A 24771-nucleotide genomic window follows, 5' to 3' on the forward strand; every position below is an offset into this window, starting at 1 on the left:
CCTCCATCTATTAAATTCTCCCACACAATCAATAACACAAAAGTCAGACAGATGAACCAAGTTCTGGGATTTCTGCACTCGCAGTTTTTTGTTTTTCTGATTTTTTTTTTTAAAGAGGGTTTTGCTATCTATCCCAGGTTGGTCTCAAACTTAAAGCACTCTTCCCCTTCAGCCTCCAAGAACTGGTACTATTGTGTGTCCCACCACAGCAGGCTACACTTGTATTAACAAATGTACACTTATATTAACAAGCGTACACTTATTAAGGTACAATTCATTTACAACTTTATGAGATGCCTGGTGGCTCTGTCAACATTGCATGGTTACTGAAATATGTACTATTTGATTTCAAGCATACTCGGGTGAATGAGACCAACAATTTTTCTTCCTAAAAAGAATATTCATTAACAGAATGCTTGGGTACGAGGAACCCAAAGAAGGCTCAGAGGAGAGGAGCTGCAATATCCAATGGATACATCTCTGATGTTTCTTCAGCACTCACGACTCTCCTCATAGTGTCCAAAGATGACTACTTAGATTAGTCACCCTCAGAAGAATCTCATAGAGGTTCAAGACTGCTACTCATTTTAATGCAAGATTTAAAAGTGGTGCCTCTTAACATCACTGTAATTTCAAACACTCTTCTTGAGCCATAGGGCCAAGAGCAGGACTGACTGCTGGAGTGGTTCTCAGTCTTCCTAATGCTTTCACCCTTAATACTCTTCTTCATGTTGTGGTAAGCCCCAACCATAAAAAATATTTTTGTTGCTATTTCATAACTGTAAGTTTTGATACTTTTATGAATCATAATGTAAGTGTGTATGTTTTCCAATATACACTGGCGATCCCTATGAAAAGGTCATTCTATCCCCAAGGGGGTCATAACCCACAGGTTGAGAATGGCTGGACTAGTGGGTGTCCTCTGAGGCAGCCTTGGGGTGTCTCCTCAACAAGTCAAACCTTCCAACTTGTTGTCAAATCGCTGTTCTAACAGGTTAAATATTCAAGCACCAAGGGAGACTGTTTGCTGATAACCGCTCTATACCAAGAGCGTCCTCTCCCAGGATTAAGTGTTGGGCCCTGGAAAGTCAACAAGACCCCCTCACCTTCTCATAGAGCAGCTGGGATAAGCTCTGCTTCTGCCTGTCCTGAAGAGACTCACAGAGCTGCAGCAGCCTTGCACACAGCACTTGTTCCTGATTGAAGAGCGGGTGGTGGCTGAACTGCAAGCCCACGATGTTAAGATCTAATTGGTACATTTCCCTTTGACCGTCCATTCTGCTCCTAAAACAGCATCCCAGGTCAGATTTCACTGCCTTTTAAAGAAAAATATGCATGGAGTTCATTCGATTCTGTTGCCTTTGAAACCACAAGCGAGTCTTCCATATAAAATAATGTGCCGGGAGCATTTAAATCTCAGAGCTACAGAACTATAAAGGCAGTGAGTGAGTGGTTCGCCTTTGAAATTTTTTTAGGCTCTTGATTTAATCAAATAGATTTATAGTACTTCTTTTTATTATAATAGCTTATTTTAACACAGAATCTTAATCATCTTGCTGTAAAGTATTGTCATCCACACCATGACTGTTTATATGGATATTAGGTTTTCAATTTACAAAACCCAAAATAATGTTTTATAGGAACACCATGGCAAATTGTGTTACAACTTCTGCAGTAAGAGTTTTGTCTTGTGAGTCAGAGTTAAATGGAATCATCTATTAAAACATTATTTAGAAGTGAATAAAACTGGTGATCATCTGAAAAATCCATTAAAGGAACCCAGACTCTCGAAGTGGTCTGAGGACACCATGCCTCCTGTATACAAGACTATCCCCATTTGGATACTAGACTGAACCTCAGTTATAATTGTTTCAGTCTGGAGGTCCTAGATTATATGCAAAGTGGTCCATCTGTGTCTTAACCTGTTCTTCAGTTGCAGCATTATGTCTAAAGACAAGTGGCAGACTTTTAGTGATGCAACTTGAGAGACCATAGTGAGCTCCTTAGCGCACACAATCTAACCTAACTCCCAGGACCGAATCCACCACAGAAGGACAGCACTGAGCCCTCTCTCTCTCTCTGGATCAGTCTGCTAGAAATGATCTGCTGTTGGGGTTTGAACAGGGCTTTCCCCCCTCTGAAGCACATATTGAATTTTACTGCTATTCAGGGTTATTGAGAAGTTGGACCCAGTGAGACTTTTAAAAGGTAACTAGTCCTCTTTTCTCATGAACAGATTAATCACTGTTAGTAGTTACAGGCGATTAATGGTGCCTTGGTCTGCTCTCTATTGCTGTAATACAGACCTTGACCACCAACAACCTGGAGAAGAGAGGGTGTCCAGTCTCCAGACTGTACACATGCCCTACAGACTTGCCTACAGGCAGCCTGCTGGGGACACTGTCTCAGCTGGGGTTCCTTGTCCCAGATAACTCTAGCTTGTGTCATCCTCAGTGAGTGGCAGTGTTGTTACAATGGCCAACAACCGGATACACCTGATATCCATCAACAGAAGAGCAGATGCACAAAGTGTGGTCCTCAAACAATTGAGATCTACATAGAAAAGATACAAGCAAACTATTGCTGTATACAAATAGAGTAAAGTTTTAATGATTCCATTTATGTAAAATGGATGAAACAGGAGTAATCCACAGAGCTAAGAGTTACAATGGTGGTTCCCTTGGTTACCATTCATTTGGTGCTTAAAAAACAAACAAACCCAAAAACCCACCAAAGTGAGGATCATACAAGTTTTGTATTGAGGCTTTAACTTCACATCTTATTTGAGCATTTCCCACCATTAAACAGACCTCAATAATCTCAAAGGTTACTTAACATTTTATCTGAGGTTAGCTATTCTATGACTAGGCTCAGTAGGCTTAGAAGGTAAGAAAAAAACATGAAAATGTAAGTTGTAATTGATTATCACAAGAACCATTATCCAAGCATTATTGTAAACCGGCCGCTGTTGCTTACCTTCTTATGTATAGTCTTTAGTGCCGGGTTCAAGGATTCCTTGCTTGTGCTGAGCCTAAAATTCCAAGACTGCCTAATAGGTGAAGGTAAGGACATTATTTCTCCACTTTCTTCAAACCAGCATTTTCCCTATCAAAAATAGGTACAATATATAGTAACTGAATATTCCACTAAAAAAATAAATGTCAAATGCTATCTGCCACTGGTTTAACTTATTAGCTTGCATACTTGCCTCCTGTAGGCTGAGCAGACGATTTTCCATTTTGTTGCACATCTTTTTATATGTCTGTGGCTTTTTCTTAATGTAAAATCCTTCATCTTCTAAGATTCGAGGCATCATGCCTTTTGGCAGCTTATGCTGGCTGTCCACTTAATGACAAAACTTAGATAATCACTTTAAACTCCATAGTGGGAGAACAAACACACAAAATATCATTTTTTTTTTTTTGCTGCTCCAACATGCATGTAAGCTAGTGTCCTATAACATGGGGCATGCATGACTTGTATAATTTGGGGGAGTGTTTTACCTGGAGAGCTACTTGGCACAAAAACACATGCCTCTTGGTTTTTTATCTGTTCTTGATCATCTTCATATTCCGCAGCTTTAACCTCAATTAAATCTGTTAAAATGACTTCTTCCATAAAATCCTCATCTTGGCCTTCAGCAACACTTTGTAAACTACCACCAAATGCAGAGTGTTTGAAGTAACTATCACTTACTGTTTTCTGTTGAACAGCAAAAATAAAGGTCAGTCTGCATGCTTTCCCCGCATGACCATTTATGCAGATAAATGACACGTTCCAGGGCCTTACTATGGACCAAGTGCTAGCTGAAACTATAACATGCATTACTGATAAGATAAAGTTTCTCTGAATAAAGGTTATGTTACTGCTATGTAATATATTGCTGTAGCGCACTGTTCAATTCTCCAGTGAATGTTCCTGAAACAGAATGACACCTTAGGCTCCTTCTGCCCCTGGGAAACGGTTCAGGCACAGGACTGGCATGGGGGGCAGGTCTAGTGCCACAAGACCTCCCATTTCACTTTCATCACCCCCCAAAGCAGCACTTCCTTAAAAGCAGACAATTTTCCTACAAGGTGTTTAAGAAGAAAAATAAAGAGGAAAAGCTGAAGTCTATGGCAAGATGGTTACAGTGAAATTCTGAAATACAGGATTATCTATAAAAGCTGTTTTACAATAAAGTAGAATCGCAGAATTTTGGTTCCATTTTTTGAGATAGAGACTCAGCATGTTGCCTTGGCCAGCCTGGAACTTACTTTGTAGGCCACAGTAAATAAAACCTAAATTGACCTAAAAATAAAACTCAGGATCCCCCTGGTTCAGTGTCCCCAATAGCTGTGAGCCTCTGTGACCCATCACGTGTGTGATAGCAAAGCTGGATCGCAGAATTCTTGTGACCTACAGACCCTTACCTGGTCTTTCATGAATCCTAGCATTTTTTTTTTGAAAATATTTTGAAGTTGGGGGGCTCAACAACTTTTCTTTTTATTAATGAAGAACTGGGTTTCACGATGATGTCCCTTCTTTCCTTCTTTCTTTCCTTCCCTCCCTCTTTCCTTTCTTTCTTTCTTCTTCTTTTTTTCTTTTTGAGACTGGGTTTCTCTCTGTTGTCCTGGCTGTCCTGCACTCACTCTGTAGGCCAGGCTGGCCTTGAACTCAGAGACCCGCCTGCCTCTGCTTCCTAAGTGCTGGGGTTAAAGCCACCATGCCTGGCTCATGATGACATTTTCAAACATAGTTTTTGTTGTTTTTCTTTCAACACTCTTTCCCACTTCCCCTCCTTCCTTGCATCCTCCCAGCATTAAAACAAAGCACAGTTAGGCATCACTTGGGTTTGTATCAAGTCATTCTACACTAATTCCCTCCTTCCTATCCCTTTTATGACATCACAGAAATACGTGACATCCAGATATCTGTGTGCTGTCTTTTTAGGATTCAAACAAGGTATAGTACCAACAAGCATAAGTAAGATTTGGGGGAATCTCCACACGGGGGAGCTCCTTAAATAGTATTACAGCCAACTAAGATGGGCTCTCTGGCCTTGCTGGTGCCTCCATGCCAATGTTCCTCTACACCACTGCTATAGGTCAGGGTTCTCAATCCTGATGGCTGTGGATAGTAGAGTCCCCAATTTGTCCCCTGATGTTTTGACCTACAGGCACCTGTATGGGCCTCACCTAACTGTCTTTGTTTTCAGTTTGGGCCAAGCTACGATCGTGACTCAATAAGCCCTATGTGCCAAACTCTTTCTCTTTTAATCCAACCCAGCTGCTATCTCAAGTCGTCACCTTCCTGGTCTTCAGTTTGCGACTCACAACAGAACATTCCTGTGCTGCCAGCTGCCTAGAAGATCTAAATGCAGATGGACATAAAGTGAACTGTGTGACAAGCGAAGATGCAGTACCTACCTATTTTGAAGGAGCATCCCTCCCTGGCTAGGAAGTGAGGAACAGAACCCTTTGAGGACATCCTCAGACTTCACTCTGGGTCACAGGTTAGGTTGGACCACCCATCTTTCTCTCAACAGGAAGGGGCCACACTCAAATTCAGACCCTTGAAAAATAGATTTCTCCTCGATGTGACAGGGACGGTACCTTCCAATGGCCTTCCGGCAGGAAGACAACTCTCCCAGATAACTCCATGTTGCAACCACCTAACCTGGACTCCGGAATGCCCCGTTAAGCCTGGGGCCCTCCCTACCTTTGCTTGACTTCGTTTGTCCTTGCTCTGTGAGAAGGAAAGTGTCCAGTTATAGCACATGGCTCCTGTGCTCTGCTCAGCGGGAAGACCAGGACAGAAGTTTCTCCTTTCCCAGAAAACCCCACCCCTTAACCTATATCTTAAGATGCTAGAAGGTCAGCTTGCTTCATATTTAAGACCTCGGGAAGGATTGAAAAAACATATTTTTGATATTCAAATATTCATTGACTACCTAATACACTCCAGGAAAAAATTAAATAGACAAAAATATCTGTATTGGGCAGTATTAAGAATTATGAAGAAAAATAAGGCAGGGTAAGGGCACAGAGAGCTCTGGACTAGGTTGGCCGGGGCTATTATTTCAGATAGGACTTTCAGGCACAATATCTTTAATCATGTCTCATTCATGTGGACTCCCAACAGTAGTAAGGGGCACAATATATATATACACAAACATAAGAGAGGACCTTTCAAAGCAGACAAGTAAGTGTGAAGTCCCTAGGGCAAGAGGGGGCTGTAAGTGAGGAACAAGGGGAACATGTGCTGGGGTTAGGTGATGGAGAAGGAGAGCAGAAGAGATGAAACTAAGACAGGATGCTACTCAGTGGCCAGGTCATGCAGGCCTTGGGGAATGCTGAAGAGACTTGTGCTTTCCTCGTAAGTGAGCCCGGAAACTCTTAGAAAGGGCTAAAGCAAGAGATTGCTACAAGTGCACAGTGACTTCGGGGGAAGGCTCGGCAGTGATCCAGGTGAGAGTCTGTGATGGCTTAAACCAGGGTGGTACCCATGAAGGTAGAGAAACGTGGCTCTGATGATGGGGAAGTCTAAAAGCGGGACTGACAGACTTGCGATGAGCTAGGTGTGATGCATGAGAAGAACGGAGGATCCAACATGCCACCAACAAGCCGGGCTGGACAACCGGAAAAACGGAGCCAGCACTTACTAGTTCCTTCTACGAATGAATGTCCAGTGTCCTGTTTATGTAAAGCTGTGGGGTGCATGAGCAACAGAGAACATTGTGACAGATTTCAGACTGTTTATTTTTCCCTTGTAGTTTCTGTATTAAGTTTCTGGGTAGCATGTGTGTCTTATTTGTTCAAGTTTTTTAAAGATAAGTTTTTATTGCTGTTTTGTGGGTTTTGTTGGTTGTTTTTCATTTCGTTTTGTTTTTGTTTGGTTGGTTTTATTTTTTGAAACGGGGTCTGACTACACAGCTCAGGCTGGCCTCATCTCTCACATGTTGAGATTATACTTATGCTCCATTATGAACAACTGACAGTAGACAATTTTATCCTGGGATAACAGCAACAAAGGCAGTGAAAGGATTGCCGAGAGCCATTGATTTGGGGACATTCAGTAGGCACAAGGGCTTTCTGGAAGCTAATCCAGGATTTTGTAAGGTTTGTGCTGCAATTTACTCCAGAATTGCTTTCAGCCTCTGACATCCCATCTTCTCTGTGCTCTGGCATGATGTGAACCCTCACTTTCTGGGTATTTACCCAGTCTGACTGAAGACGCTTCCTATGGGATCGTTATGAAGATGCACTGCTGTTTAGACGAATTAATTCCTGATAATGGGATTCCTGATTTGATTCAAGCTATTTTAGAAAAATTAATAGAGACTTAGTAGGAAAGTCAATAGAGACTTTACAGCTGCAGTAAATGCTTTTGTGGACCTCCAGATGCCTTGCTAGGCTTGAGACAGATTTGTACCTTCAGATAAGCTTTCACTCTAGAGATGGCACCATGAATCCTGGTAAACACCATAAATATTGGCAAGCTGGTTAAACTTCCCATGAACCCAGAATATAATGGGGATACCAAGAAACGTTTGAATTAAGTACAAACCTTAATGTCAAAATGTAGAAACTGGCTGGGTGTGGTGGTATGCACCATTAATCCTAGCACTTGGGAGGCAGAGGCAGGCAGATTGATGTCAGTTTGAGGCCAGCCCGGTCTACAAAGTGAGTCTAAGACAACCAAAACTACACAGAGAAACCCTGTCTCAAATATATATATATATATATATGAACTGTTTCGTTGTAATTCCTTATATCTTGTCAGCTTATGACATAGAATATTGTCATTCTAAATTTACTTTGTATCTTGGAATGAAAGAGAGATAAAATTATTGTCCTAAAATCACTATAAACTAAGAGATAGCTGGAAAATGTGTAGCCAGGTCAGTCCTAATTGAAAAGATATATATCTTGTGTAACCACTTAGACCCTGTTAGCCTCTAAGCCTTGTGAACCTTTGTCATTCTGAACTCACTAGGAATGCATGTAATGGCTACAAAGATAAGAAATGTTTAGTTTTAATGAAAAAACATGTAATTTATTATTCTGGTGCATTCGTCTGTTTTGTTTTTTGTGTGTGATGAATTGTCTTTTTTGACTATGAGGTAATTCCTTTTCTGATGTAGAGAACTTAGTCTCAGAAGTATAAAAACTATGACCAGACAACAAATGTGTTTAAAGTCCACTGAATTTGCTTCATCCATGAGTTGTGAATATGTATATAGATATATGTTTGTATGTAAATGTGTCCATCTGTCTGGTTTTTGTGCATATGTTACATGAATGTATGCCAGTTGTCTGTCTGTATGTAAGGAGCTCCTTTTGTATCACCCATTGAGTATGTACATGAAGATAGATGTACAGGTCTATATGTCTGATTGTTTGTCTATGTGTACATACAGGCTGATCCTGTGGAAACAGCCATAGCAGCTAGTCAGGAAAGAGTCCCCTCCCCCCAGAGCAGCCTGTACTTGCTGAAGTTTATACAGAGGAGATAGCTGCTCAAATCAACATCATCGTCATAGGTAAGCCTGTGGGAATTTGTTGGTTAAAATTTCTTGTTTCATCCATCTTTTGAATGAATGAATGTGTGTGTGTGTGTGTGTGTGTGTGTGTGACCTCTTTCTTTTCTCTCGCTTTCTCTTTGCTTCACAGAGGGTCACTGGGCCTCCAGCCTTTATCAACAGTCTGAGCCTGGCCTTACAGCCCCAAGCAATTAGCTCTGACTGTGTGAGAGGACAGGAATCCTGGACTGGGCCGCTAAAGTCTCTGAGCAAACAAGCCAGTAACTCTTTGTCAGCCTAATTAAGACCTCTTGCTGTTAAGCAACAAAGAAGTAGCTTTGGTGACGGGAAGGCTAGGACCCTTAGGTGGCTCAGTGGGTAAAGCACTAGGTTTTAAGTCTAGAGGTCTGGGGTTCATGTCCAAGAAAGACTACTTTTACCCTACAGTCACCTGACTCCATCTATTCCTCCCTGGAATAGAAAGAGAGAGAGGAGAGAGTTGGGAGCAGTAGGCTCTGGGTGGCAGGGCTTTAATAAAATTCAAAGGTGCAGAGGGATTGGAGAGAAGGACCAGGCCCAACAGTAAAGGCAGAGAGATGGGTGAATCAGGAAGGGGTCGGGAAGAGGAGTGAGAAAGGGAACTGGGAAGTGGGCAACGCGCAGCAGCAACTGCTGAGGAGAGAGAACAGGAAGATGCGAGAGAACTTGTATTGTTGTTGGCTGTGAAGAAACAAGAACTGGAGAGACGTGAGAGCACAAGGCGAGGAAACACTTTTTAGACAACAAGAAAACCAAGACACAAAAGAACTCAGGTTGAGGATGTGATACCCACACTCGCCTCCTGTTTGGATGCTCAGCTCTCCCGCCTTAGCTTCCTTCTCTATATAACATAAACGATCAAGACTGTCTCACAGGTTTGGGTATGTGTGCACGTTGAGTGTTGAGGCAGAGGCAGCACCTGGTGGTGTCCTTAGGTGCTCTCCATCTTTTTATTCCGAGACAGCCTCTAATTGGCCTGGAATTTGCCAAGTACCAGCTGTCTCTGCCTCTTCAGGGTACCAGTATTACAACGAATACCACCACGTTTGGCTTTTTTACCGGGGTTGTGGGATCAAACTCAGGTCCTCACGTGTGCATGGCAAGCAACCGAGCCACTGAGCTAGCTCCCCAGCCCTTACCTGTGAGCATCAAACAACACAATCCACTTTGATAACATATCATATCACATATAGATATGTAGCATGATATAGCTATGTAGTATGGTAACATAATAAGCACTCAGTAAGTGGTAGGTGTCATAATGAGCTGCTCAACTACTCGGGAAGAGAAAGGCATAATAATGAAGTTTTCATCTTCCAAGCCAGACACGAGGATGCACGTCTGCAACCTTAATATCAGGAGGTTGAGTAGGAAGGTCTGGAGTTCCAGGCCAACCTCAGTTACAGGGAAGACCCCGTCTCAAAACAAAACGCGCGCGCGCGCGCGCACACACACACACACACACACACACACACATGAATCCATCTCCTGTCAGCTCTTTCATCCTGTGCCTGGTGGGGGAGTAAGGATATAAAATGGAGAAGCAAGCCTTACCTGCTGTGAAGACCGGCTTACAGCTGAGGCTTCTTCCCCACTCAGGATGAAAAATGACAGGCCTTCATCCAGCAAGACTTCAGTCTGTGGGTTAAACAGAAGCAGACAGTAGTCAGTGTCATCGTGAATACGCCTATCGGCGTGCAAGGGGAGAAACACGTTTCCATAACATGGCAGCCAGCAGCTTAGCAGCAAGCAGGAAACAGCACAGCAGTTATTTTATCAGCTTGTTAACACTTAGCTTTGATTCATAACTTACACATGTGTGTGAGCGTGCGCGCGTGCATGTGCGTGGGTGTCTCTGTGTGTATGTGTGTGTGTAACTGTAGTGAGAACCAGAATATAACAAAGCCAAAATCTCCTTCTCTGATCTCTGACCCTAGCCTGAGTAGAGGATTATTTCACAATTTAATCAAAATGCTGCCTCTGGTCAAAGTTCTCCGAAGCGTTCGCGTGGACGCGTGCTCACATACACCCACATGCACCTTGCCATCCTCTTCCTACATTTGCTACCATATTCTTGGTTACAGACTCATTCATAAATGCATCCTCTTTTTTCCTATGTTTCAAATTTTGATTCTTTGAAATAATAAAAAAAAAACGCCACTTCTTTCTCATGCATATATAAGGGCCTTAAGAGAAGAAGTTTTTTTTTTGAAGGGACTCAGTTCCACAAAGAATAAGTCACAGTTAAAATCAAACAATTTCAAAACATGCACAATGTGAAAACTTACTTTAGATTCTGTTTGTATCTAGAGTTTAACTGTCATTTGCACGTACAAACTGTCCCAAGGTCTCTGCTTATCCTCTGCTTCCTGAATACATAAGATTGTATTTAGTATGGAAATCCTTTATTTACTCTGTGTGTGTGTGTGTGTGTGTGTGTGTGTGTGTACACGCGTGTGTGCTTATGTGAGTTTATATGCAGCATATATGTAGACCATCCTTGTGTTCCGAGATCTGCAGAGCTAACTACCCCACCTGCTTATGACAAAGCTGCCAGCTCCCAGCGCCGTCGTCCCTTCCACTCTAATCACAGAACCCACCGCTAAGTGGATACTTAGCTGCTTCCTCCATATTCTTTTATTGGAAATGATATGCTCAATTTGCATACCTATCCTGTAAAAAACAACCTGCAATCATTTCTTTCTTTCTTTTTTAAAAATTTTTTTATCTTTGTCTAGCAAGTGAGAAAAACAGAGCTTTGTGCCATGGGCCCACAGGTGAGGCGCACTTCGGAGGCGGTAAGACATTCATTCATCAGCCTGAGTAACTTAACTGGTAAACTAGAGAGGAGTAAAACTTCTCTTTTAATGCAGATATTTTTATTTTTAATTAGTAAATTAATGTTTTATGGGGTTTTTCTTATAGCAACTTAGCCTGCACTCTAACACAGCTACTATTCCAAATTTTAGTAATTTCAAATATGGAATCGCACACAAACTGTAGCACCAAGTTCGCAAGTCTGGGAGCATCTCTTGTTGACAAAATCTTACAGTGTGCCGTGTACAGTTCACCCTTGTCCATTCAGATGCTCATTTCTCTACTCCACTATCTGGTTTTAATCCCGGAATCTCGCTGTAATGTTTATTCTAAGTACCTCCTGTCTCAAGCTTGTGTAAACATGCCACCATTTTGTTCTCTGTTCTGCCAATAAAATGCTGACCAGCCAATGCTGAGTGATAGAGAGAATAGGGTGGGACATCCAGGTCCAGCAAGGGGTGGAGAAAAAGAAGTAAGGGACTGAGCCACCAGGAGAGGACCAGGAAGCACCAGGAGAAATGAACAGGAGTTAGGAGATGATTAAAAAAGCAAGTACTAAGGGAAGTTTGGCTGGGAGGAAGCTAGACAAGCCTGGAGGTTTAAGATGGAGTGTTGCTCGGCATTGTCCTCAAGGCTAGTTAAATAAATCATAATTTCCGTGTGTCGTTTCTTGAGTACATAGCTGGCTACAGATAAACTGCTGCCCTACTAAGTTTATGATTTGCATCACACTAATAATCAATCAACAATCTCTAATGTTGTTAGCATAATTAGCTGAGAGGTCCCTGAAGAGTCCTCAGCTCCTACGAAGCAAATTGAAACCCAGTTCAGTGTGGCAAGGCTGAAGCCGGGAGCACAGACTGCAGTGTTCAATCTCAAACTCCTGACAAGGGACACTACAGTTCTCGCCCAAGTTTTGCTGAGTCTGGTATTTTCTCTGCCTCCCTTCTTGAGGCAGTCAGTCCCTGGTCACTTTCCCTTAGTGCTCCCCTGATGGATGCCTACCTACCTGCCATCTGGAGTTGCCCAAGTCATGAGTCACTATCTGCTTAAGAAAACTCTGTACATTTTAAATGCACTTGTGCTTACTGCTTACATTTTAAGGACATCTTATTATAACTTATTAGGATAAGTCATTTCCAAATGGGGAATAGAGATTGCAAAAGGGCACGATGGGCCTAAAACTGGGTTGCAGTGCCGACCACACAACTCTATAGTGGCTTTCAGCCACTGAGTCGTAAGCTAAAAGTGAGCGAATTCTTGTCGTGCAACCTATGACTCCATAGAGATGTTTTCAAAACGTATTTTAAAGAAAGTTACTCACCTTAGACCATCGATGAATCTTTGTATCAGTGAGCGGCTCAGCTGAAGACTTTTCATTTTGACTGATCTGAAACACAAATTTTTTTACAAAAAATGAGCATAGGTGAGCATGTAAAATTTCTGTCCAAAATGAGTAAAAATTAAAATTCTGCAATGTGTTTCTTCTTAAAGGTGTGTTTATGTATGTACACACACACACACACACACACACACACACACACACACACACACAATTTATCTTTACCTGAGATGTCATATATAATTACTATGAGCAACTTTTCTGTTTGAGTTTAATACAGGAGGTGTGTGCTCGCTAGACTCACATCAACTTGACATAAGGTAGAGCTATTGGAGCAGAGGGAGCCTTAATTGAGAAAATGCCTTCATAAGATTGGGCTCTAGGGAACCCTGTAGGGCATCTTCTTAATTAGTGATTGATGCCAGAGTGCACAGACCAGTGTGGGTGGTGCCACCTCCTGGGCTGGTGCTCCCGGGTTCTATAAGAAAGCAGTCTGAGCAAGCCATGTGGAGCAAGCCAGTGAGCAGCACTCTTCCATGGCCTCGGCATCAGCTCCTGCCTCCAGGTTCCTGCCCTGTGTGAGTTCCTGTCCTGACTTCTTTTGATGATGAACAGAGATAAACCCTTTGCTTCCCAACTTGCTTTTGGGTCATGGCAGCAATACAAACCCTAACTAAGATGGGGTATTGAGACATAAAAGACCACTTCAGCTTTTTCTTGACATTAAAAAAAAAAAAAAAAAAAAAGAGGTTTTAGGACCCATGTTCTACTTAAAGCAGTCATTCTGAACACAGGCGAAAGCGATTAAAAGCATTACCTTAGCATTTTTTAGCTTCTCTCTTACTTTGCCCCTCAGTGTCTCTGTTATGTTTCGATTTTCCTCTGCACCTAAATGGAGACACCAACATTACACAGAATTGACATCACCTTACTATAAGTAGTCAGCGCTCGCTGTGTGTCTCAGCTGCGTCCAGGCCTAACCATCATGATGAGCAGGGAGAAAAGGCCACTGCTCAGGAGCACTCGGAACCCTGCGTCTCTTCCCCACCTCTCCCTGCCAACGGTTTTATTTATGGTAAATTGCGTTTCTTTTGCAACGTCTTCTCTTTCCTTTGTCACTTCTCTTGCTACTTCCTCGGGCATCAGCCAGAGTCTTTCCTGTAGCCAAGCAGAACATAAGGCAGCTCAGACAAACCACCTTTGTTGCCGTCTTCTTGTTAAAAGAAAATTCTTTGAGAGCATTTATATTCCAGATAGACTGCACTGGGGGCATGAACTAATATCAAAGCCTGATTGTGTTGTTGTTGTTGTTGTATTAAACTGGAAGAATGGAATCTGAAAGTGAATGTGTGTGCTCCAAGCCGTTTGTTACTTTCTGCCACTCATAGGATAGACTGAGGAAGACAGTGGTTGTACATGATAGGTATTCTAAGCCAAGGAAATGAGCCAATTCAAGACAAAGTCAAGTACATAAAGGCACGTTTATCGGGGGGGGGGGGTATGGGGCAGCTCTCAGGCAGGTTCACCAGTCCCAAAAGAAAGCACGCGTGCAGAGAGAGAAGAGAGCAGAGAGAAGCAAACTCTTTGGATTGTATAGTGAAGAGCCTCTGGGGGAGGGGAAGCCCAGCCCCTCGTCTGGAAAGTTCAGGTAGGGACTGAGGGATGCTGGGAGAACCTGGAGGCCAGGTCTGCTTTGGTATGTTAAATAGGTATCTATCTTGGCCACTTGTCCTGGGTTTGAACCCCAACAGTACAGTTCTGAATACAGTTTATAAAAAGGAAGATGAATTGGTCATGTTCCTTTGAGTTTGCCTTTTTCCTTCCCCTCCTGCTGAGTTCCTGTAAGTTGTTCAGGTAGGAATATACTATGGGGCTTTGACGGATCCTGCTTGAGGTTTCATTAAGGTAGAGAGGCTGTTGGCTTTTTGCTGGGGCAGTCTCTCAGCTAGCTTCGACCTTAACTTCTCCTCCACTGCCTTTCCACACATGCTTCCCACTGCCTGCTTTCCTGTCCCCTTCTGTCTCCCTTTCATCTCCTGCGAGACCTCATGCATCCTTAGGCAGCGGTCTACACTGGCCTGCCTCTCCCTGCATCTCTGTCTGCCTGGAAGTCCCGCCCCTACTTCTTGCCTCAGCTCCTGCTGCTGGCTCTTTATTAGATAAAAAGCCACATTCCTTACACAACTGGTGGCCTGGAGAAGGTCGCCTTCCCCAGGCAGCTTGCCTTATTTTTAAGGGCAGGTGAGGAAGTGACATTTACATATCCTGCTAGCAGGCACTGCCAGCTTCAAATAACAATTAACACATTCTTTTTTCATGGTCAGAAATTACAGCATTTGTTGGGCCACCCCAACGTGAATAAGGAGTAAGACTGGAGCTAAGTCACAAGAGGTTTTGCATCTACACGCACTGAAGGTCTAACCCAGTCTCAGGCACCAGTGACTCCTCCATGTGCAGATGAGTGATGGAGAAAACGGAACTTCAGGAGGCTGATTTCTATGTATTTTCTTGGGCTCTTCCTCTATCATATAGGAAGCTTTCTTTTAAAACTAAAACCCAAGGATATCAGAGTTGGGCCACGCTAAGGGAGAACCTTTTGACGGCCGCCTGTCCATTACTTCTGCGGTACCGCTGCATGCTGCTTCTGACATCTGTGGGGGAAAGCAGGGAAGGTTAGGTTGCACCCGACAGTTATGATCAGCGTTTCTTACGTCAGCATCTGCACATTGTCTCCTGTAAAATATCAATTCATATTCTCTTGTCTCTCTACTCAAACTTGACTTTTGTTTTTTACTAATTTACATGAATTCTGACGAATTTATACACATGTAAACGTACTTTAAAAATCCACAATTGTTGGGGCTGGAGAGATGGGTCGGAAGTTGGGAGCACTGTCTGTTCTCTCAGGGCTCCTGAGTTCGGTTCCTGGCAACCACATGGTAGCTCACAATCATCTGTGATGGGATCTGGTGCCCTCTTCTGGCATGCAGGCGCACATCAGAGCAAAGTAGCGTATAAATAATAAATAAAATCTTTTTTTTTTTAATCCACAATTGTCATTTCTTGAGGGAGTTCTCTGCAGTATCTGACAATGTGGACACCTTCCTTCCTGAAAAGTATCTCAACGTTGCCTTCTATTCCTCACTGTCCTCTCCCCTTTATTTTCAGCAGCCGTACTATTCCCCATCACAGAAAGGCAAGTGTGCCCAAGGCCTTGGTAAGTGTGTGCTCTCCACGGCCTCCCAAATATGTGTCTCTAGCTCTGGCTTCCCTCCCAAACATCAAAAAACATTCTAGCTACCTCCTGGCAGGAGGAACTGAGCGCCATTACTAAAAGTTCAGGATGCTAAGAGGAACATTTGCAGTTTCTCAAAGCTCAACCCTACAAAGCAACTGTTCTCACGCTCCGGTGGCATGGAGTACGAGTTTGTTTTCAGCTTTAAATTTGAGGTATATAGTAGCAAAAACTCTTGACAAAGCAATTGCACCTGCTGACCAAATCGCTTGAACCTGGAGTGGAAAAAGTAAAAGGATACACATTAGCTGCACATTTGCATATTCAAGACTTGGATTTGAGGGTTAGTGAGATGGCCCGGTGGGTGAAGGCGCCAGAACTCTATCCCTGGGACCCATATTGTAGTATGAAAGACCCAACTCCCACAACGGTCCTCTGACCTCCACAGGTGTGCTATGGCACGAATATGTATGTGTTAACACACACACACACACACACACACACACACACACATAAATATATCTAAAAACTTAAGAATGGACTTTTATTGAAAAAAATCAAAGCAGGGTATCCTGATTTTTAAAAAATTAATATAAAAAGAATCTAGATAATGGACTTTATGGAAGAATTTGAAAATCTGCCAGTGACTCCTCCATCACAGTATCACTCTTGAAGGTCACCAGGAGCCGATATGCCCCCTTCTCACTAACCACAAGCCACCCTCAGGACAACTGAAGACACTGAGGACAGTGGCCCCTGAAGAGACAGTAGAGCACCGGCCTTGGCAAGAGACTAGTAGAGGAGACCTAGCTCTAGTTTCCAACAATTTTGTCAAACATTCCTCAGCTGGGAGGGCACCCTGACCTAACGCGTTTGAAAGGAGAAGACAGGCTGCTCTCCTCCCACCAACAACCCATCTTATTATAGATGGCTGCGAGCCACCATGGGGTTGCTGGGAATTGAACTCAGGACCTTTGGAAGAGCAGCCAGTACTCTTAACCTCTTGATCCATCTCTCCAGCCCTTGTTTGTTCATTTGTTTGTTTGTCTTCTATTTGGGTTTTTAATTCCTGGTTTTGATTTTCAGTTTAATTGTTTTTGGCTTGTTAAAACCTGAGCCCATATAAATGGATCAAAATAGTTTCTTGCGTCAGATCATAGAAGAAACTTGCAATTGACAGCAGCTGAAACCCTGGAAATTACAAACACTTGGAGATGGAACTGTACCCTCTTGAAGAAACAGTGCATTCTTGAAGAACTCAGGGAGGAAATGTGAACATTCCTGGAGTTGAATGAAAACGAAAGCACAATTATCCAAACCCCGAGGATGTGGCTAAGGAAGGCAGACGCACTGGTATAAAAGCACCTGGACTTACAGATATAAAAGTTTTTAAAGCCCAGCACCTGCAATCCCAGCACTCTGGAGGCAGAGGCAGGCCAGTCTCTGTGAGTTAGAGGCCAGCCTGGTCTATGAAGCAAGTCCAGGACAGCCAAGGCTACACAAGAGAAACCCTGTCTCAAAAAACAAAAACAAACAAAGTTATCATATCAGAGAATTCCAAGATAAATAACATGTGGATTTATTATTTCAAGGTCTTACAGGAAAACAAGAACGAGTCGATATAAAGATAGTAGTTAGCAGAGACAGATCAGGGCAGCAGAAATTAATAAAACAGAGACTAAAAGAACAACACACAGAATCAATCACATAAGGAGTTGATTCTTTGGGGGGAGGGGGAGAAACAAGACTGATAAACCCTTCCAATGGTTAATCTTGGTTGTCAACTTGAATGAAGCCAAGATTAACTGAGAGACACACCTGTTGGTGGGTCTTTGTGGCTACTTCCCAGAAGGATTAACTGGGGGGACCCTTCTCAAAAGCCAGTGGCATCTTCCAGCATTAGCCTGGATATAATATAAGGAGATCCCAGGTCAGTTTTTGCTTCTCTCCTTGCTGTTAAGTGCATCTGCCTTGCTGCTGTCACAGCTGCTACTACCCTGACTTACATGAGAACACAGTTTCCGCAGTCTCCTAATATGGGGATAAACCCACACACCTGGAGATGCCCAAATTTTGAAAAAGGTGTCAAAACATAAATTGCAAAAAAGGCAACATCTTCAACAAATGATGCTGGGGCGGGGGGAACTGTATGTTCACGTACAGAACAATTCAGATCTCTTCCTTTGTGCAAAAATCTCCTCCAAGTAGATCAAAGACCAGACAAACTGTTAGGCTTTTCTAGAAAACACGGGCAAACATTTCAAGATATAAGCACAGGCAAAGACTTTCTGAAAAGGAAAAATGTTCTCTTCTCCAACAGATGAGATCCCAAGAGTTGACGAATGGGATTATGGGAAATGAAAAGGCTGCTATACTGCAAAGAAAACAACTGGCAGAGGAAAGACACTTAGAATCTGTAAAGAACTGCAAAGTTACACACCAGTGCCCGTCATCCAGCCAACAGAGGCTTGGCGCACTAAAAAGCTCTCAAAACAGGAAATGTGAGTGCCAATCAATGTCTGGAAAAAGTGCTCAAATCTCTCAGGCATCGGAGAAATGCAAGTTAAAAGTGGCGTGAGATTCTATCTCATTCTTGTCAGAGCAGCCTTCATGAAGAGAGAAAAACACTCAGGCTGCGCATATGTGAGGAAGGCGGGAGTGTAAACTGAGGCAGCCACTAGGGAAATCAGTACGCAGACTCTTCAAAAATAAAAAATAAATAAAAAATTTAAAAAACCAAACCTGAAGATGCAATGATAACATGGCCCAGCTACACTATTCCTGGCCATAGAACCAACACAAGCCAACATATCAAAGGCATTTGTAGCCAGGCATGGAGGAGCATGCCTATAATCCCAACACTTCCGGAGGCGGGAGCAGTCAGGTCTCTGTGAACTCAAGGCCATCCCGGTCTACTAAGGAGCTCCAGAACAGCCAGGGTGACAAAAAGCAAAACAAAAGGCAAAGGCAGTTGCACATCTGTGTTTATTGTTCTGCTTCTCAAGTTAAGAAGCGGCCTCCAGTAGATGGACGAGTAAGATGAGTTCCTGTTGCCTGGGAGGAAGCAGGGATGCTTCTAATGACCTCTCTAAGCCTATTTCTCTCCAATGCTACTATATACAAGTTTATTACAAACTGCTTGAGGGTCAAAATGTACAACGGAGAGCATAAAAGTAACTGAACGCAAATGAATACTGTTTTCAGGAAATCATATGTCTTGGTAAAATGCTATAAAAACGTGTTCTTTAAAAAGCCATTCCGTTAGCCGGGCGTGGTGGCACAGGCCTTTAGTCCCAGCACTCGGGAGGCAGAGGCAGGTGGATCGCTGTGAGTTCGAGGCCAACCTGGTCTACAAAGCGAGTCCAGGACAGCCAAGGCTAACACAGAGAGACCCTGTCTCGAAAAACCAAAAACCAAAAAAAAAAAAAAAAGAAAAGAAAAAAAAAAGCCATTCCATTAATACTTTACCTTTCTAAAAATCTCTTGTCTTCTCTTTGAGATCTTCTTCATGATGACTCTTTTATTTTCACTTTCTAAATAAAGGAGACCAAGAAGCTATGTTATTAAAATAAGACCATTGTGCTAGGATTAGCAAGCGTGGGAGGGGCTGGAGGGTTGGCTAGGTGGTGGTTGAGAACACAGGCTGCTCTTCAGAGGACCTAGGTTTGATTTCCCAGTACCCACACGGCAGCTCACAACTACCCAGAACTCCAGCCCCCAGGCATCCAGTGGCCCCTTCTGGCCTCCCGAGGCTGTACATGCACATGTTTCACAAGCCATAAAACAGGCAAAATACACATACACATTAAAAAACTAAAAGAATAGCATTTGAAAGCTCAAAAAGATACAATAAAAGATGAAAAATATTGTCATTTTGCTCTATCTAAGATTTGTCACTATATTAATATGAAAATATAAAACAAGCAGGGCATGGTGGTGTACACCTTTAATCCCTCATATGCAGGACCAATCTATCTATTTATGACATGAAAATGAAAATGCGGACTAAGGGAGAAGAGAGGAATCGAATGGAAATGGGCAGAATTAACAAGGACTCAAGAAGGGAAAAAGAAAGACAAATGACATATTTTGTCACATGGAAAACACACACACACACACACACACACACACACACACACACACACACACCGGGGATGGCATGAAAGTACATAGGGTAGGACATGGTGGTACAAGCCTTTAACACCAGTGCTCAGCAGACAGAGGACAGTGAATCTCTGTGTGTTCAAGGCCAGCCTGGTCTATATAGCGAGTTCCAGCCAGCCATGGCTACACAATGAGACTCGACCTAAAAAATCTAAGAAAAGAAATCTGAAAAGTAGAAAGGAAGAGGAAGGAGACTCCTTGAGAGGGCAGACATGTGATGGGTAGTAATGGGATAGGTGTGAGCAAATACAATAATGTGCGTGTGTGAAAATGTCATAAGGAAACCCATGGCTTTGGACAGTAACAAACAGCTCCTGGTGGGAAAGAAAGCCTTACTTAATTTGATAAGACATGCAAGAGTTACAATTCTTGGGAAGGGGAAGATAAAATTATCATTATTTACAAATGATAGATATGTATGCATAGAAACCCAAGGAATACAATAGAAGAATTTTTGACACAAATAGAAAGCTTTTCAACAGCAGAATACACAAGATACATATAGAAGTTACCTATGGTAAAGTTTTTTGTTTGGTTGGTTTTAGTTTTAGTTTTGTTTTGAGACAGGTTATCGTTATGTAGCCCTGGCTGGCTTCGAAGAGCTCACTGTGTAGACCAGGCTGGCCTCAAACTCATGGAGACTCACTTGCTTCTGCCTACTGAGTGCTGGGACTAAATATGTTATAAATATACCCTAATATCATAGAAAAATAGCATATCCCCTTTTAAATTTTCAAAATACCTGGGAATTTACTTACATGGCAACAGTAAGAGTGGAAAATTGAGTGACTACAGATATATTTCACAGAAGCAGAACACTTTTAATAGTCCTAATAAGGGGGTGCAGAGATTGTTCAAAGGTTAACATCCTGGCTACTTTTTATAGGAGACCAGGTTCGAGTCTCAGTACCCACATAGCAGCTCACAACCTCTGTAACCCCAATTCCAGACAGGGGATCCGCTGGCCTCCACAGCACTGCATGCTAGTGGTGGACATATCTAAATAAGGCAAAACCCCTATGTATTTCAAAAATTCAATTAATTCTTTAAAGGTATGATAAATGGCAGCTGGTCATTTAAAAAAAGAAAGCAATACTAGAGAACCGACTTTAGAAATGGATGTCGGGATGGAGAGTGGAAGCAGGTGTATATGAGAGACTCGGGGAAGAGGTTTGGACAGGATGTAAAAATACTGAATAGATGTAGAATAGAAAGAGTCAGGTCCAAGTTATCCAGATTTTTTTTTTCTTAATTAGTAGATAGGACACATTGAAGTCCTGTTAGTCGTTAGGGCACACTGAATGGCTTAAGGACACTTAAGGTTCTAACTGCTCATGTGCCAAGATTAGACACAACAGGACTAGGACCACAAGAAAAGTCAGTTTTTAATTTATCAGACCCTCCCATTCTTCAATACCTTCTCAGATGAACCCCAAGCCCAGCGTGATGGTTCACACCCATAGTCCTAACATTCAAGGAGGCTGAAGCAGGAAATCCTAATTATTGTCCTTTGTGGGCTGCATAGGGAGGCTCTATCTCAAAACACCAAAAAACACACATTAAAGTGAACCTCAAACAAATACCTGGCTTTCTGGTGCCTCTGCAAAGTTTGTCCATAAATCACAGGAAACATCCTCTATATAATAAAACTTCAGTGATTTATTAAATAAAATGGAGCAGATAAAATGTTGAACTTTTTTTTTTTTCAGATCTGAAGATATCCTTAGCCCGCTAATATTCCACAAAGGATATAGGATAAATAAACACTGGATAAAATTACAGCGCTGGATGAAAAGCACATTTGCTGTACTGAAACCTCCCTCCTACAGGGCTTGACGTTTTCTGTGTAAAAGCTGGCCTCGGGTGAAGGCCAACCCTCTCTCAGAATATTATGTCATCTTCTTTTTTCTTTCCTTTTTTCTTCTTTCTTTTTGTTTTCTTCTTCTTCTTTTTCTTTTTTTCAGTTAAAGCTTCTTCTAAAGGGTAGGGAAACTGAGGATTAACACTTTCTGTATCCAGTGCCCTACAAGTCCAGTGTCAAAACACAGCAATTCCTGTAGCCAATTACGACCCACAGCAAGCAGATGGCAATTTTATTAGTAAAAGGTTTTACTCCTTGCTTGCCCTTTAGAAAGCCCTGTATGCTGGGATGGGAGAGATGGCTCAATGACTAAGAGTGCTTCCAGAAGTGTGTTTGTTCATTTTTGTTGTTGTTGTCAAGACAGGGTTCCTCTGTGTAACCTTGGCTATCCTGGACTCACTCTGTAGACCAGGCTGGCCTCGAACTCATAGGGATCCTGAGTTCTGGGGACTAAAGGTACGCGCTGCCACCACCACCCTGCTTCTCCACGGGTTCTTACTGGACTTCTTTCAGAAGCTAATAATGTCCCCTCTTTCCTGCCTACAACAGACTTCAATGCAATGAGGTTGCATCTTCACCTCAGTGAATTAACTGTCATACAGCTTGAAGGTTTTAGTTAGAGTGCTGTGCCAAAAAGACTCCAGTGAAAATTAAAACAGTGGTAGCATTCTGCCCAACTAAAAACCCACTAAACATATAGCACCAGCTACCCCTTAGTAGTAGGTTACCAAAAAAGCAGAATTTAACAAAAGCATCCCACCAGCCATAGTCTGTGAAAAGCATCGGGACCCTCACGTAGTTTGCCTCCTGAACATGTTTAAAAAAAAAACTCTCATCTTCTCACTAACTGTGACTTGTTCTCCCAAATCAGGAAGCAGGAACCATGGCTCAGGCTCAGCCTGGGGATGCATGCTTAAAATCCTAGCATAGGAGAGGCAGGAGGCAGGAGGATCAAAGGAACACATGGCCTGAAAAGAAGCCTTCTGAACTACAAACTGGTGTCTTTGGAAAAACATCACCACCAAGTCCCCGGTGCTCTCAAGACCAAGTGGTAAATCACAGCCTGCTCCTGTGTGACAAAGACTTCACTTTGTCCTTTTGTCCCCTCTCTCTGCTGCAGGGTGTGACGAAAGTGTGATGAATAAAAACTGAAATAAATACAGACACGGGTGGCCCAAACCGTTACATAGATTGAAAGTTTATATCTAATGAACCCAAGGCAGCATAATTATGGTACCTGGAAATTGATCACAGGAATTATGAGAGTATATTAATCTATGGAGCAAACATGGCCACCAGGTCCAGGAAGCTGATAGGAATCCTGTATTGTCTATAGTGTAGGCTGAAGAGCCATCTCTGGGTCGGCACTTAGTCTCAATAGGAGAAAGTCAACCCAGAGGCCCTTCTCAGGGAGAAGGCCCTCAGGCCACACTTGCCACATAGCCCTCTATGCAGCAAGTCTAATCTTTATTCTCCCCAGGCATCCCTTATTTATTTATCGCAACTTTTCTTAACGGGGTGCACGCCATGTTTCTAGACTAATTCACACTCTGCATTCTTCTGAGGACTTTTTCCTGGCTCTTGTACACACCTTCTGTTGGCCCTTACTTTCTACCTTGACGCTCATATTTCTGCTAGTTCTAAGGTGCTATCTTAATGCTTATCCTAGCAAAGAGTTCAACTCCAGCCACCCACACTCCTCCACTCAAGGAAATAGTTTTCTGACCCGAACTTAACCCAAATCCCACACTGTGGGATTTTAGCTCTGTCCTAATGGGACCGGCTGGCAGGTGACCCGGTTCCGTGTCCTTCAGGTGCTTCACTCGGTTGCCGAGATACCTTACCGAGCAAGGCTCCACCCCCAGTGTGCTCAAGGGACCTTGGTGGGGACCGTAAGGGTGGCAGGACATTCACCTGATGAACACTGCCCTTTCAGAAGGCTTGGGATGCGAAGGCAGATCCGCAGGAAGCTTCCAACGCCTGCGGCTCAGGAGCATGCGCAATGTGGATCCCCGTCTTAGGGAATGTTCTGTGCTTTGCCCCTCTGCTCTCCAGCCACAGGGTTTTGACCCGTCTCTCTGCACGAGGTCTCCCCGTGCACCTGGGCAGCCCTCCCCACCTTAGGGTCCTCAGCCTCTTGTGCTCCGCTCGAGTAGCCGTCGGGTCTTGATTACCCCACCTGGGTACCGGAGAGCTGGCGCTGGTATGGATGCTTTCATATTAGGTGACCCGAATGTGGCCCCATGCCGCAGCTCTCAAAGCAAGTGATTGATTTTTATTTTCAGAGCGTACAATTCATATCACAAATTTACTTTTACATCTTAGGCTGGGTGCTGGAGAGATAGATTAGTGGTTAAGAACATTTAACTGCTCTTCCGAAGGCCCAGAGTTACCAACATCCAGTTGGGAGGCCCGCAACTGCCTGCAACTCTTGCTCCAGGATGTCTGATGCCCTCTCCTGGCCTCAGTAGCACCTAAATCCACACATACACATGTTCCCCACCCCCATACACACATAAGTAAAAATAAAATAAGTCTAAGAAAAAAGTTTTAAGAAGTCTTGGATTGGGGAGGTAGGTCAGTATATAAAACAATGTGAGATCGGTGATGTTTGGATTTCCAGAACCCATGGTAGGCCAGACAAGTGTGGAGGCAGAGGCAGGGATCCCCAGGGCAAGCTCTGGGCCCCAAAAGAGACCGATATCTCAGCAAATAAAGTGGACTGTGGTGGAGGAAGACAGCCAACGTCAAACTGTGGCCTCTGAGAGTGCACTTACGCAAGAGGGCATCACTCAGAGGCATTAAATGAA

General features: G+C 43.1%; 1 protein-coding gene across 6 annotated transcripts in view; it reads right to left on the reverse strand.

Moving 5' to 3' along the window:
* Positions 1-23983, reverse strand: part of CC2D2B (coiled-coil and C2 domain containing 2B) — a 75674-nt gene extending 51691 nt beyond the window's left edge. For 3 of the 6 annotated variants that reach the window (XM_084749614.1, XM_084749619.1, XM_084749618.1), the window contains exons 1-10: positions 21684-22178; positions 19405-19469; positions 15295-15352; positions 13519-13589; positions 12684-12749; positions 10097-10180; positions 3504-3702; positions 3209-3345; positions 2977-3105; positions 1107-1316 (exon numbers count right to left, since the gene is read on the reverse strand). In XM_084749614.1, the coding sequence (XP_084605740.1) occupies positions 1107-1316; positions 2977-3105; positions 3209-3345; positions 3504-3702; positions 10097-10180; positions 12684-12749; positions 13519-13589; positions 15295-15352; positions 19405-19469; positions 21684-21717 (1053 nt within the window). In that variant the 5' untranslated portion in view covers positions 21718-22178. Of the gene's footprint in view, positions 1-1106; positions 1317-2976; positions 3106-3208; positions 3346-3503; positions 3703-10096; positions 10181-12683; positions 12750-13518; positions 13590-15123; positions 15267-15294; positions 15353-19404; positions 19470-21683; positions 22179-23875 lie in introns of those variants that run through there. The other 3 variants (XM_084749615.1, XM_084749617.1, XM_084749616.1) reach the window with 3 other exon arrangements.
* Between the last annotated feature and the right edge of the window lie 788 nt (positions 23984-24771).

The sequence above is a fragment of the Acomys minous genome (assembly GCF_964271855.1).
Source record: "Acomys minous genome assembly, chromosome: 2".
NCBI classification, from domain to species: domain Eukaryota; kingdom Metazoa; phylum Chordata; class Mammalia; order Rodentia; family Muridae; genus Acomys; species Acomys minous.